The 14,508-nt window shown below is 48.7% G+C and overlaps 1 protein-coding gene across 1 annotated transcript in view; it reads left to right on the top strand.

Annotated features, from left to right (window-relative positions):
• Nucleotides 1–14,508, top strand: part of dnah2 (dynein, axonemal, heavy chain 2) — a 252,152-nt gene that overhangs the window by 171,866 nt on the left and 65,778 nt on the right. The window contains exons 43-51 of the mRNA XM_042327174.1: nt 1–117; nt 4,609–4,745; nt 4,901–5,038; nt 5,375–5,533; nt 9,594–9,746; nt 10,025–10,116; nt 10,412–10,610; nt 12,790–13,014; nt 13,307–13,411. The exon at nt 1–117 is cut by the window's left edge and continues 1 nt beyond it. Of these exons, the coding sequence (XP_042183108.1) occupies nt 1–117; nt 4,609–4,745; nt 4,901–5,038; nt 5,375–5,533; nt 9,594–9,746; nt 10,025–10,116; nt 10,412–10,610; nt 12,790–13,014; nt 13,307–13,411 (1,325 nt within the window). The remainder of the gene's footprint in view (nt 118–4,608; nt 4,746–4,900; nt 5,039–5,374; nt 5,534–9,593; nt 9,747–10,024; nt 10,117–10,411; nt 10,611–12,789; nt 13,015–13,306; nt 13,412–14,508) is intronic.

Genomic DNA, 14,508 nt, shown 5'->3' with positions numbered 1-14,508 from the left:
AATGCCCTCTGAACCCCAAGGCGGTGAGCCTCGGGGAGCTGTATGGAGAATACGACCTGTCCACCAACGAGTGGACCGACGGGGTGCTCTCCTCCCTCATGAGAGGGGCCTGCGCAGGTACTGGACATTCATTATACAGATAGTAGACCTGGGTTGAAAAATCATTTCAAATACTTTAGCTGTGGTTGATTGATCTTGCCTGGCGCAATGGAACCAATAGTCAAGTCCCAGGAGTGCGAGCCTTGCCCATCTGGCAACCTTGGCAGGATAAAGCAAAGTATTTGAAAGGATTCGAATAGTGTTTGAACCCCGATATGGGATTTCTATTAGAGTAAACCAGAGACTGTCCTCAATGTCACTGATTGTCCACCAGACTTCCACTCACATGTTGTTGTTCCAGGTCTGAATCAGGTCCTGATTAGAGGGGAAGGATGAAAGCCAACAGTGGTTGGAATTGAATAGCCTTGGCGCTGTAAGCTTAGGTTGGGGAGAGCAGTAATACCATCGAAATATAGAGCGACACCAACGTATGTGGGAGATTGAGAGTCCAGGGCACTTTTAACATCTAGAGCAGGGCGGGCAGCTGGCGACCCGCAGGCCGAATGACCCCCCCTTTTGTACCAATTTCGCCCTTCCAAAAAAACTGTGTTACTGAGAGTTACAATAACAGAATACACAAGGTGCAATTTAAAAATGTGGTTGTGCGTCAGCAGTCACTCAATTAGCCCATGTCAGTAAAACATTTGTAGACCGGTAAGTTAGTCTAGCGTCCAGCTATCTGAACTTGTAGTAAGCATGGTCGATTTACCGACCAGTTGTAGTATAAAATATTTCAAACTGCCTCCACTCTATGGCAAAATGTGTAGAATTGCAGGACATTAGCTGTAAAACTGCTCATTTTCCTCTCCGTGCCACAGCAAAATGAGTAGAAAGTCATGAAATGAGTTCTAAAATTGCTAAGTCTTCTCTCTGGCCCATGGCAGGAAGTGTAGAATTACAGCAAACTTACTGTAAAACTGCAACATTTTCTCTGCATCCATGGCAAAATTGCAGGAAATGAGCTTTAAAACGCTTAGTTTTCCTCAGAGGCTGGGGGGTGGAGGGAATAGATATGAGTATGCAGACCCACGAGCCACTGTGGCCCTTCGTGATGAGTTCAGTTTTTTTGTAGCCCCCCACCCCCACCCCCACCCCCATCAAAGTTTCCCATCCCTGATCGAGAGAGAGAGATATAGAGAAGTCATGTGGCCTGAAATTGAAAGTGAGGTATGTGTGCTGTATCACTCCCTAGTCCTTGGTTCCTCTGGCAATCTAAGTCTTGAGAGAGAGACCATGGCATAGAAAACAACCTGCAACAAAGAGGTAGAGAGAGAGAGAAATGCTTTTCTCATACTGCTGCATCCTGCCCATCAGAATCACCCCGGCAGCCCGCCACTCTGGACTCCTGCCTTCTCTCTCTCTCTCTGCTCTCTTTATCCCTCCATGTCGCCAGCCATTACAGAGAGCTGTTACCTTCTCCTCCTTCCATTCTCAGCGCCTCTCCTCCTTTCGGTCGCTCCTATCTCCTCTCCTCTCTTCTCCTACCCCCCTCATCTTCCCCTCCTTTCCTTTCCTCCCTCTCCTCTCCTCTCCTCCCTTTCCTCTCGTCAACCCACCTCTCCTCTCCTCTCCTCTCCTCTCCTCTCCTCTCCTCTCTCCTCTCCTCTCCTCTCTCTCCTCTCCTCTCTCCTCTCCTCTCCTCTCCTCTCCTCTCCTCTCCTCTCCTCCTCTCCTCTCCTCTCCTCTCCAGTCCTGTAGCAACATAGCAGAAGACAGCAGAAGACAGACACTACTCTCCCTCTCTCTCTCTCTCTCTCTCTCTCTCTCTCTCTCTCTCTCTCTCTCTCTCTCTCTCTCTACCTCTCCAGCTCTGCAGTCCCTCTGCTCCACAGTGCTGCTCACTGGAGATACAGGAGGGAGTACGCACTCAAGGCCAAACTCCAGGCCTCGTTCAACACACACACACACACACACACACACACACACACACACACACACACACACACACCGCTGGCACACGCCTCTGTCCCAGTAGAACACACACTCACAAGCATGTTCAAACAAGTGCCGTACACACAAACACACGTTTGCACACACACTCACACCAGGAATCCACGAAGAGGGAAAGTGTTTGTTCATTTGCCCTATTTTTGTATTTCTTCATTAATCACACAAACGAGTCCACCATTCTTTCATCAGTTCACCATGGCACACCCACCATTTTGTCACCAAGCGTTTCAATAGGATTAAATGTCACACTGTGTTCTTTCTGTGTTCGCCAAACCCAGTTTTCTTCCCCTGTGGGTCCAGCCCACACTCACTCTGTCCTACTATGTGTACTGGAGGGGGTTTATCTGGTCCCTGTCCCTGCTGATTCTCTCTACTCTCTCCCTCTCTCTCGCTCTCTACTCTCTCCCCCTCTCTACTCTCTCTCTCTCTACTCTCTCCCCTTTTCTCTACTCTCTCCCTCTCTCTCTCTCTACTCTCTCCCCCTCTCTCTACTCTCTCCCCCCTCTCTCTCTCTACTCTCTCTGTCTCCCTTCACTCTCTCTCTCTCCCTCTCTCTCTCTCCCTTCACTCTCTCTCCCTTCTCTCTCTCTCTCTCTCTCTCTCTCTCTCTCTCCCCTTCTCTCTCTCTCTCCCTTCTCTCTCCCCCTTCTCTCACTCTGAGCTTGCTGTTAAGCTGTGTAGCTCGTCACAGGACCACACTCATATGGTACGTCAGTGCCTATACTCATATCGACTGATTCCATCTATTCTTTTCTTCTGAATGGCCTCAAATGGAAGTTAACCTTGTCCCTCCACTCCACACTCCCCTTTTCCATCCATTTCCCATTTTGTGCCCCTATATATCCACCATTTATTCATTTCAGTGTCTGTTCCCCATCTCCCCCACCCATTGCCTCTTTGTCTTTCCATGCCCCAGTACCTTCTTCCTGGGTGCCCTTCGTTGTGGAAGTGTTCCTTACAGCATATCCTGGGCTCCCAGCCTTTAGCCAACACCCTGGTTGCCCGCTCCTCTCCCTCCTCCCCAATGGTTGCTATGTCCTGGGCTACAGCGAGTGAGAGGACGGAGTGCTCTCTGCTGCCATGTGAGAGGCCTGCCCAGGTTGTGATGCTGTGCCGTGTGCTCGACGAATCCAACACCCTGGTTGCCCCCTCCTCTCTCTCCTCCCCAAAAGGAGTTCCCCATGCTGCCATGTGAGAGGCCTGCCCAGGTTGTGATGCTGTGCCGTGTGCTCGACCAATCCAACACCCGCTGTCCGCTTTGCCTCCCGCCTTCTTTTCTTTTCACCTTCTGTCATTCCATCCCTGACATCTTCTTTTCCAGGGCGTGCCCATATCATCATCCTGGGTTATATTGCCACATCCTTGTCTTTAGATCTTAGTGTGGATTATTACTTTGCTCTTCCATCTTTATTTTTTATTTAAAAAAAAATATATATATATTTTTACCTCTTTTTCTCCCCAATTTCATGTTATCCAATTGGAAGTTACAGTCTTGTCTCATCTCTGCAACTCCCTTACAGACTCAGGAGAGGTGAAGGTCAAGAGCCGTGCGTCCTCCGAAACACAACCCAACCAAGCCACACTGCTTCTTGACACAATGCCCACTTAACCCGGAAGCCAGCCGCACCACTATGTCAGAGGAAACACCGTACACCTAGCGACCTGGTCAGAGTGCACAGTGCCCGGCCCGCCACAGGAGTCGCTAGTGCGGGATGGGACAAGGACATCCCTGCAGGCCAAACCCTCCCTAACCCGGACGACACTGGGCCAGTTGTGCGCCTCTCCATGTGTCTCCCGGTCGCGTTCGGCTCTCGACAGAGCCTGGACTCGAACCAGGATCTCTAGTGGCACTGCAGCGCCTTAGACCACTGCGCCACTCTTTTGTTTTTATCAATCAGGATGTGCAGTTCAGTTCTCTCCATCCCATCTGCTGTTTGTTTATGTTCTCTCTCTCCTCTTTTTTTGTCCCTCCATCCCTTTATGAAGTGGAGAATCAGCTCAGAGGACATGTGGCAGTTTGCTCTGCTCTCTGTGTTTTGTGTTTGTGTGTGTGTGTGTGTGTGTGTGTGTGTGACAGGTTTGATGATGGTGGTGTGTGGTTAAATATGTATTCTTTTTTTTAGCAAGCAAGCTTCATAATTTTGTCTGACATGCCAAAAATGCAGCCGTATTGATTGAATTTGACACTTCGCGGCCACCAGAGTTTGAGACGTGTACTACAGTTTGCATTGAATGTGTGGTCATATTAACCCCATAAGTGAATCAAAGTTCTTCATTCACTCCCTCGAGTTAAATCGAGAGCCGAGGGGGGCAACGTTTCTGAATTGGACCTCCACTTAAGATGGCAATCAAACTGCATCCGGTTTCGACGGGGATTTCCCCTTGGGGAAGTGACTAGGGGCGAGGCCCGAGGGGGTAAAAATAATGAGTCTATGAGATTGAAGATGACACAGTTTGTGTTGTGATTTGCGTGTGTATGTCTACGTACGTGCATACGTGTGTGTCTGCCCCACTCTTAACCTTGTCCCCCTCCCTCCTTCCCACTGCCCCTGGGCCCAGATGAGAAGCCTGATGAGAAGTGGATCATTTTTGACGGCCCGGTGGACACTCTGTGGATCGAGAGCATGAACTCTGTCATGGACGACAACAAGGTTCTCACTCTCATCAACGGAGAGAGAATCTCCATGCCAGAACAGGTGACATGCAAGCGCCCACATGCGCACACACACACACACACACACACAGACACGTCTGCATTCAAAATGATATACTACAAATAGTACAGTAACTGCCATCTGAAAGTTCTTATCTACAGTATATAGTATCATCTTATTTTGTATTGTGTGCGTAGGTGTCTCTGTTGTTTGAGTGTGAGGACCTGTCCCAGGCTTCCCCAGCCACGGTTTCTCGCTGTGGGATGGTCTACAATGACTGCTCAGACCTGGGCTGGAAGCCCTACGTCCAGTCCTGGATGGACAAACGACAGAAGGTAACAGGCTAGCTGCACCACAGGTTTAACCTACTGTATGAAGGTGCCCTGATTATTAACCCTTTATATTCTCTTTCCTCTCTCCTCTCTCTCTCTCTTCCTTGCCCCCGTCGGTCTACCCCCTCACCTCTCTCCCTCTCCCTCCCTCCTTTCCTTCTGTCTCTCCTCTCCTTCCCTCTCTCCCCTTTTTGCCTCTTTTGCTTGCACTCTCTCCCCCTTCTTTCTCTTCTCTTCCCTCTCCCCCTCCCTCTCTCCCCCTCCCTCTCCCCCTTCTTTCCCTTCTCTTCCCCTCTCCCCCCCTCCCCTCTCTCTCTGCCTCCCTCCATCTCCCTGCAGGTTGAAGTGGACTACCTGAAGCGGTTGTTTGATAGGTACACAGAGAAGACCATAGCGTTCAGGAGGCGCAGCTGTAAGGAGCTGGTGGCCATCACCGATCTCAATGGAGTCTCCTCCCTCTGCCGCCTCTACGACTCACTGGCCACACCCGACAACGGGGTATGTACCATGGCAACCAACAGAAACACTCTGGCAACACTAACTATTAATTAATACTGACAAATTTCTCTCCCTTAAGTTGACATGTGAAACTAACTGTTTATCTCAATGCCTCATTGAAGCACTGTACATGCAAAACAAATGCTGGGTTAAAAACAACCCAATTTAGGTTATTTAGTACCCAGCGCTGGGTAAGTATTGGACAGAACACACCCTCGGATATTTTGACTCGACCGAGGCAACTGGGGAGGTCTCAGCCGGCTCAGCAGGCTCTCACGCCTCAGCTGGTTCAGGTTTCTGCGCCTCAGTGGAGGAGACCGGTCCGCTCCGGATCCCCGGGATCGTCCCTTTGATTGGTGTCCTGCGGCTGGAGCCCGAACGTGCCGGGGAGGCGGTACCATCAAGTATGCTCTCTCTCCAGCGCTGTAGGTGACAGGTTTCCCGCACCTCAGCAGAGGTGATCGGTCCTCTCCTGATCCCCGGGATCGTCATTTTGGTCGACGTCCTGCGACTGGAGCCGCGTGTCGGGGAGGGGGTACTGTCACATGTGCTCCCTGTCCGGCCTCTAGGTCACCAGGCTGATCGTTATGGCGCACACCTGTCACCATCGTTACGAGCACCTGCACTGTAGGTCGCAGGTGCTCCTTCCTGAGCTCCTTCCTGAGCTCCTTCCTTCCATTAGACTCACCTGGGCTCTATTACCTCCTTGACTACCTGCCCTATACAGTTGAAGTCGGAAGTTTACATACACTAAGGTTGGAGTCATTAAAACTCGTTTTTCAACCACTCCACAAATTTCTTGTTAACAAACTATAGTTTTGGCAAGTCGGTTAGGACATCTACTTTGTGCATGACACAAGTAATTTTTCCAACAATTGTTTACAGACAGATGATTTCAGTTATATAATTCACTGTATCACAATTCCAATGGGTCAGACGTTTACATGCACTAAGTTGACTGTGCCTTTAAACAGCTTGGAAAATCCCAGAAAATGATGTCATGGCTTTCGAAGCTTCTGATAGGCTAATTGACATAATTGGAGTCAATTGGAGGTGTACCTGTGGATGTATTTCAAGGCCTACCTTCAAACTCAGTGCCTCTTTGCTTGAAATCATGGGAAAATCTCAAGAAAAAAAAATCTAATCAGCCCAAAACCTCAGAAAAAAAATTGTAGACCTCCACAAGTCTGGTTCCTCCTTGGGAGCAATTTACAACACCTGAAGGTACCACGCTCATCTGTACAATAGTATGCAACAATAGTATGCAAGTATAAACACCATGGGACCACGCAGCCGTCATACTGCTCAGGAAGGAGACGCGTTCTGTCTCCTAGAGATGAACGTACTTTGGTGCGAAAAGTGCAAATCAAACCCAGAATACCAGCAAAGGACCTTTTAAAGATGCTGGAGGAAACAGGTACAAAAGTATCAATAGTAAAACGAGTCCTATATCGACATAACGTGAAAGGCCGCTCAACAAGGAAGATGCCACTGCTCCATGAAAAAGCCAGACTACGGTTTGCAATTGCACATGGGGACAAAGATTGTACTTTTTGGAGAAATGTCCTCTGGTCTGATGAAACAAAAATAGAACTGTTTGGCCATAATGACCATCGTTATGTTTGGAGGAAAAAGGGGAGGCTTGCAAGCCGAAGAACACCATCCCAACTGTGAAGCACCGTGGCAGCATCATGTTGTGGGGATGCTTTGCTGCAGGAGGGACTGTTGCACCTCACAAAATAGATGGCATCATGTGAAGGAAAATTATGTTAATATATTGAAGCAACATCTCAAGACATCAGTTAAGTTAAAGCTTGGTCGCAAATGGCTCTTTCAAATGGACAATGACCCCAAGCATACTTCCAAAGTTGTGGCAAAATGGCTTAAGGACAACAAAGTCAAGGTATTGGAGTGACCATCACAAAGCCCTGACCTCAATCCTATAGAACACTTGTGGGCAGAACTGAAAAAGCATGTGTGAGCAAGGAGGCCTACAAACCTGACTCAATTACACCAGCTCTGTCAGGAGGAATGGGACAAAATGACCAATCCTACCAAATACTAATTGAGTGTATGTAATCTTCTGCCCCACTGGGATTGTGATGAAAGAAATAAAAGCTTAAATAAATTAAATCATTCTCTCAACTATTATTCTGACATTTCACATTCTTAAAATAATGTGGTAATCATAACTGACCTAAGACAGGGGATTTTTACAAGGGTTAATTGTCAGAAATTGTGAATAACAAGAGTTTAAATGTATTTGGCTGTGGTGTATTTAAACTTCCAACTTCAACTGTTTATGTCACTCCCTTTGGTTCCTTCCCGAGGCGTATTGTTCCTGTTTCTGTGTCATGTCTGTGTGTTGTTCGTGTTTCTTGTTTTGTATTATGTTACGTTTATTTATTCAAACACTCACTCCATGAACATGCTTCCCGACTCTCAGCGCACATCGTTTCACAAACCATCTCAATTTGGTTGAGGTCGGGGATTGTGGAGGCCAGGTCATATGATGCAGCACTCCATCGCTCTCCTTTTTGGTCAGATAGTCCTTACACAGCCTGGAGGTGTGTTGGGTCATTGTCCTGTTGAAAAACAAATCATAGTCTCACTAAGCGCAGACCAGATGTGAAGACGAATCGCTGCAGAATGCTGTGGTAGCCATTCTGGTTAAGTGCGCCTTGATTTCTAAATAAATCACAGACAGTGTCACCAGCAAAGCACCCCCACACCATCACACCTCCTCCTCCATGCTTCACGGTGGGAACCACGCATGCAGAGATCCGTTCACTTCCTCTGCGTCTACCAAAGACACGGCGGTTGAAACCAAAAATCTCAAATGTGGACTCATCAGACCAAAGGACAGATTTTCACCGGTCTAATGTCCATTGCTCATGTTCTTTGTGCCAAGCAAGTCTCTTCTTCTCATTGGTGTCCTTTAGAAGTGGTTTATTTGCAGCTGACTATGAAGGCCTGATTCAGACGGTCTCCTCTGAACAGTTGATGTTGAGATGTGTCTGATATTTGAACTGTGTGAAGCATTTATTTGGGCTGCAATCTGAGGTGCAGTTATTCTTTTATTGTACATTTTTTATTTACCCCAATTTCATGGTATCGAATTGGTAGTTACGGTCTTGTCCCATCGCTACAACTCCCGTGCGGACTTGGGAGAGGCGAAGGTCGAGAGCCGTGCGTCCTCCGCAACACGACCCAGGCAAGAAGCCGCACTGCTTCTTGACACAATGCCCACTTAACCCGGAAGCCAAATAGGTGCCAGTACTCAATTTGGGTGCCGGTACTATTTATATTTAGCTGCCTGAGCTCCACAGTACTTTTGAGCTAATATTCTATGAGGAGCTCAAGCAGGAGAACATTGACCCAGCATCACTGACCCAGCACCCAGTATCACTGACCCAGCATCAATAACCCAGCACCCAGCATCACTGACCCAGCATCAATAACCCAGCACCCAACATCAATAACCCAGCACGCAGCATCAATGACCCAGCACCCAGCATCAATAACCAAGCATCAATAACCCAGCACCCAGCATCAATTATCCAGCACCAATAACCCAGTACCCAGCATCAATAACCCAGCATCAATAACCCAGCATCCAGCATCACTGACCCAGCACCCAGCATCCCTGACCCAGCATCAATAACCCAGCACCCAGCATCAATAACCCAGCATCAATGACCCAGCACCCAGCATCAATATCCCAGCATCAATAACCCTATTCCCCTCCCTCTCTCTCTCTCTCTCTCTCTGTCTATTCCCCCCTCTCTCTCTGTCTATTCCGCTCCCTGTCTCTCTCTCTCTCTCTCTGTCTATTCCCCTCCCTGTCTCTCTCTCTCTGTCTATTCCCCTCCCTGTCTCTCTCTCTCTCTCTCTCTGTCTATTCCCCTCCCTGTCTCTCTCTCTCTGTCTATTCCCCCTGTCTCTCTCTCTCTCTCTCTCTCTCTCTCTCTCTTTCTGTCTATTCCCCTCCCTGTCTCTCTCTCTCTCTCTGTCTATTCCCCCTGTCTCTCTCTCTCTCCCTCCCTGTCTCTCCACCCAGGTGAACCCCTCTGATTCTGACCACTACGGTCGTATGGTTGAGTTGTGGTTCATCTTCAGTCTCATCTGGTCCATCTGTGCCTCGGTCGACGAGGGCGGTCGTAAGACGATCGACAACTTCCTCAGGGAGATGGAGGGTACCTTCCCCAATAAGGTGGGGGCATGAAGACACACACATGCACGAGTGCTCACACACACACACACACACAGTGCCTGTCACAATTTTAAAAAATCTTAATTTTATTAACATATGTTTCTAACATATTTCTCTCAATCATTTATGTTTTTGTAGTACAGTATTTTATGGACATTTCAAACACATGTTTGAAATCCATTTCTAGGTTTATATTACCATACAGTATATTGACTGTATTTATGCACAGATGTTGAACTGTGTCACTGATGTCTTGTTTTTCCATTTGTCCCTTCCAGGACACCATCTATGAGTACTATGTGGACACGAAGAACAAGACCTGGGCCTCCTTTGAGGACAAGCTGCTCAAGGGCTGGCGCTACCCCGCCAAGTGAGTATGTGCGTGTGTCCGTGTGTGTGTGTGTTCGTGTGTGTGTCCGTGTGCGTGTCCGTGTGTGTGTGTGTGCGCGCGCGTGTCCGTGTGTGTGTGTGTGTCCGTGTGCGTGTGTGTGTGTGTGCGCGCGCCCTGGTCTGGCTGTGGTATTGTAAAGCGGTGTGTTTGATTTTATTCTGTTGTTTATCTGTCCTCTCTATCTCTTCTCTCAATATCATCCATCCATCTTGTCACCTTACCCAACCTCCGTTCATCTCTTTCCATCCCATCCTTCCCTCTCTCCCTCCCCCAGTGCTCCGTTCTACAAGATCATGGTTCCCACGGTGGACACGGTGCGTTACAACTTCCTGGTGCGTGCTCTGGTGACGGGGCAGTACCCGGTGTTGATGACGGGTCCGGTGGGCACGGGGAAGACCTCAGTGGCACAGAGTGTTCTGCAGGGACTGGACTCCTCCAAGTGGGCGGTCCTCACTGTCAACATGTCCTCGCAGGTGAGACAGGACCGACAAACCTCAAAACAACCTTCCTGGAACCTTCCATCAATCCCCATACCACCTAGCTGTGACAGATCAGTAACTTCACAGTAACCGCCCTGCCAACCTTCATGTAACCTTCCACCAAACCAGCACAACCTTCCACCAACCTCTCAGCTTCCTCCAACCACAGTCTAAGTTCTATATAACGGGACATGTTACACTATTTATGCCAAACAAAATGTTCAATGTCTATTATTAAGATTCCACTGTAGATCCTACATTAGACTGTTCATGTGAAGCTTAGATATTGTAAAGCCATAATCTCCAGCTAAAAATACTTTGGACCAGCCGCCACAGCTTCCAGAGGCAGAGTAGGGGGTAATAAACTATGATTAAAGTGAGTGTGTGTGTGTGTGTGTGTGTGTGTGTTGGTTTGCTACACCAGGTTGAACAGCCTTCACTTCAGCTCAGGTTCCTACCATTTCAGAGTACACGGCTCTCACTCACTCGCAAGGCGCCGAAATTAGCTGAGTCACGTACGTCGGGCTGCACCGCCCACCAACCCTGATGCACACACACACACACACACACACACACACACACACACACACACACACACACACACACACAAACACACACACACAAACACTCATTACATTACAGGAGGTTGTGTGATGGAAGTCCTCATAAAAGCAGCACCACCATTATCATTATCCATCACATCCAACCATTATCATTAACATCACCTGGATAACTTGGGAAGGGGGGGGGTTTGTCGGTAAAGTTGGAGAGAGAGACCATCAACTCTGTGTCCGTCGATCCATCCATCTACTGTTCACTCTGTGAACCCCTCTCTGGCTCGGTCAGTCTTCTGCTGTTCACTCTGTGAACCCCTCTCTGGCTCGGTCAGTCTTCTGCTGTTCACTCTGTGAACCCCTCTCTGGCTCGGTCAGTCTTCTGCTGTTCACTCTGTGAACCCCTCTCTGGCTCAGTCAGTCTTCTGCTGTTCACTCTGTGAACCCCTCTCTGGCTCAGTCAGTCTTCTGCTGTTCACTCTGTGAACCCCTCTCTGGCTCAGTCAGTCTTCTGCTGTTCACTCTGTGAACCCCTCTCTGGCTCGGTCAGTCTTCTGCTGTTCACTCTGTGAACCCCTCTCTGGCTCGGTCAGTCTTCTGCTGTTCACTCTGTGAACCCCTCTCTGGCTCGGTCAGTCTTCTGCTGTTCACTCTGTGAACCCCTCTCTGGCTCAGTCAGTCTTCTGCTGTTCACTCTGTGAACCCCTCTCTGGCTCAGTCAGTCTTCTGCTGTTCACTCTGTGAACCCCTCTCTGGCTCGGTCAGTCTTCTGCTGTTCACTCTGTGAACCCCTCTCTGGCTCGGTCAGTCTTCTGCTGTTCACTCTGTGAACCCCTCTCTGGCTCAGTCAGTCTTCTGCTGTTCACTCTGTGAACCCCTCTCTGGCTCAGTCAGTCTTCTGCTGTTCACTCTGTGAACCCCTCTCTGGCTCGGTCAGTCTTCTGCTGTTCACTCTGTGAACCCCTCTCTGGCTCGGTCAGTCTTCTGCTGTTCACTCTGTGAACCCCTCTCTGGCTCGGTCAGTCTTCTGCTGTTCACTCTGTGAACCCCTCTCTGGCTCAGTCAGTCTTCTGCTGTTCACTCTGTGAACCCCTCTCTGGCTCGGTCAGTCTTCTGCTGTTCACTCTGTGAACCCCTCTCTGGCTCAGTCAGTCTTCTGCTGTTCACTCTGTGAACCCCTCTCTGGCTCAGTCAGTCTTCTGCTGTTCACTCTGTGAACCCCTCTCTGGCTCAGTCAGTCTTCTGCTGTTCACTCTGTGAACCCCTCTCTGGCTCAGTCAGTCTTCTGCTGTTCACTCTGTGAACCCCTCTCTGGCTCAGTCAGTCTTCTGCTGTTCCCTTTTCACTAATGTAAACCTCTTTTACTTTGGCTAATACTTCTCTTCCTGTAGCTACCTTATCCCTTGTACTCTTTATCCCCCCTACCCCCTCTCTCTATCGCTCTCTCTCATACACACCCGACCGGCCCCTCTCTCTATCGCTTTCTCTCACACACACCCGACCGGCCCCTCTCTCTATCGCTTTCTTTCTCACTCTCACACACACACACACACACACAGTCCCCCTCTGTCTCCCCATCTAACCAGTCCCCCCCCTCCCCTCTGTCTCCACCTGTTCAGACCACGTCCAACAACGTACAGGCCATCATTGAGAGTCGTGTGGAGAAGAGGACTAAAGGTGTATATGTGCCTGTGGGCGGTAAGCGCATGCTGGCCTTCCTGGACGACCTGAACATGCCGGCCAACGACGACTTTGGCTCCCAGCCTCCCCTGGAGCTGCTCCGCCTCTGGATCGACTACGGCTTCTGGTACGACCGGCAGAAACAGACCCTCAAGTGTGTCAAGGTGAGATGAGAGGGGTGGGGGTCTGCGACAAGCCGTGTGTCGGGGGGGTCTCGTTATTACTAAGAACTTAGTTCCCTCTCCTTAGGTATCTATTTTTAGGTATTTTGTTTTGGGACAGTTGTGTGTGTGTTGAATTAATCTTTCGGTTTATGTGTGTGCTGCACATGGTCATACATTCTATGCAGACTGCCTGTGTGAATTTGTTTGTGCTGAATGGGCTGTTTTAACCCTGGTGTGTGTGTGTGTGTGTGTGTGTGTGTGTGTGTGTGTGTGTGTGTGTGTGTCTGTACAGGACATGTTCCTGCTGGCGTCTATGGGTCCACCCGGTGGGGGGAGGACTCACATCTCAGGCCGCCTGCAGAGCCGCTTCAACCTCATCAACATGACCTTCCCTACTGTCAGTCACACATACACAAACACATAACCACACACACATAACCACACACACACACATAACCACACACACATAACCACACACACATAACCACACACACATAACCACACACACATAACCACACACACATAACCACACACACATAACCACACACACATAACCACACACACATAACCACACACACATAACCACACACACATAACCACACACACACACATAACCACACACAAACACATAACCACACACACACACACACACATAACCACACACAAACACATAACCACACACACACACATAACCACACACACACACACACATAACCACACACACACACACAAACACATAACCACACACACATAAACACACACACACACATAACCACACACAAACACATAACCACACACACACACATAACCACACACACACACACACATAACCACACACACACACACAAACACATAACCACACACACATAAACACACACACACACATAACCACACACACATAAACACACACACACACATAACCACACACAAACACATAACCACACACACACACATAACCACACACACACACACACACATAACCACACACACACACAAACACATAACCACACACACATAACCACACACACACACATAACCACACACAAACACATAACCACACACACACACATAACCACACACACACACATAACCACACACACACACAAACACATAACCACACACACACATACCCACACACACACACACACACATAACCACACACAAACACATAACCACACACACACACATAACCACACACACACATAACCACACAAACACATAACCACACACATAACCACACACACATAACCACACACACATAACCACACACACACACATAACCACACACACACATAACCACACAAACACATAACCACACACATAACCACACACACATAACCACACACACATAACCACACACACACACACATAACCACACACACACACATAACCACACACATAACCACACACACACACATAACCACACACAAACACATAACCACACACATACACAAACACATACACAAACACATAACCACATAACCACACACACAC

The sequence above is a fragment of the Oncorhynchus tshawytscha genome, linkage group LG09 (assembly GCF_018296145.1).
Source record: "Oncorhynchus tshawytscha isolate Ot180627B linkage group LG09, Otsh_v2.0, whole genome shotgun sequence".
In the NCBI taxonomy this organism is placed as follows: Eukaryota; Metazoa; Chordata; class Actinopteri; order Salmoniformes; family Salmonidae; genus Oncorhynchus; species Oncorhynchus tshawytscha.
This window is presented reverse-complemented; position numbering and strand designations above follow the sequence as displayed.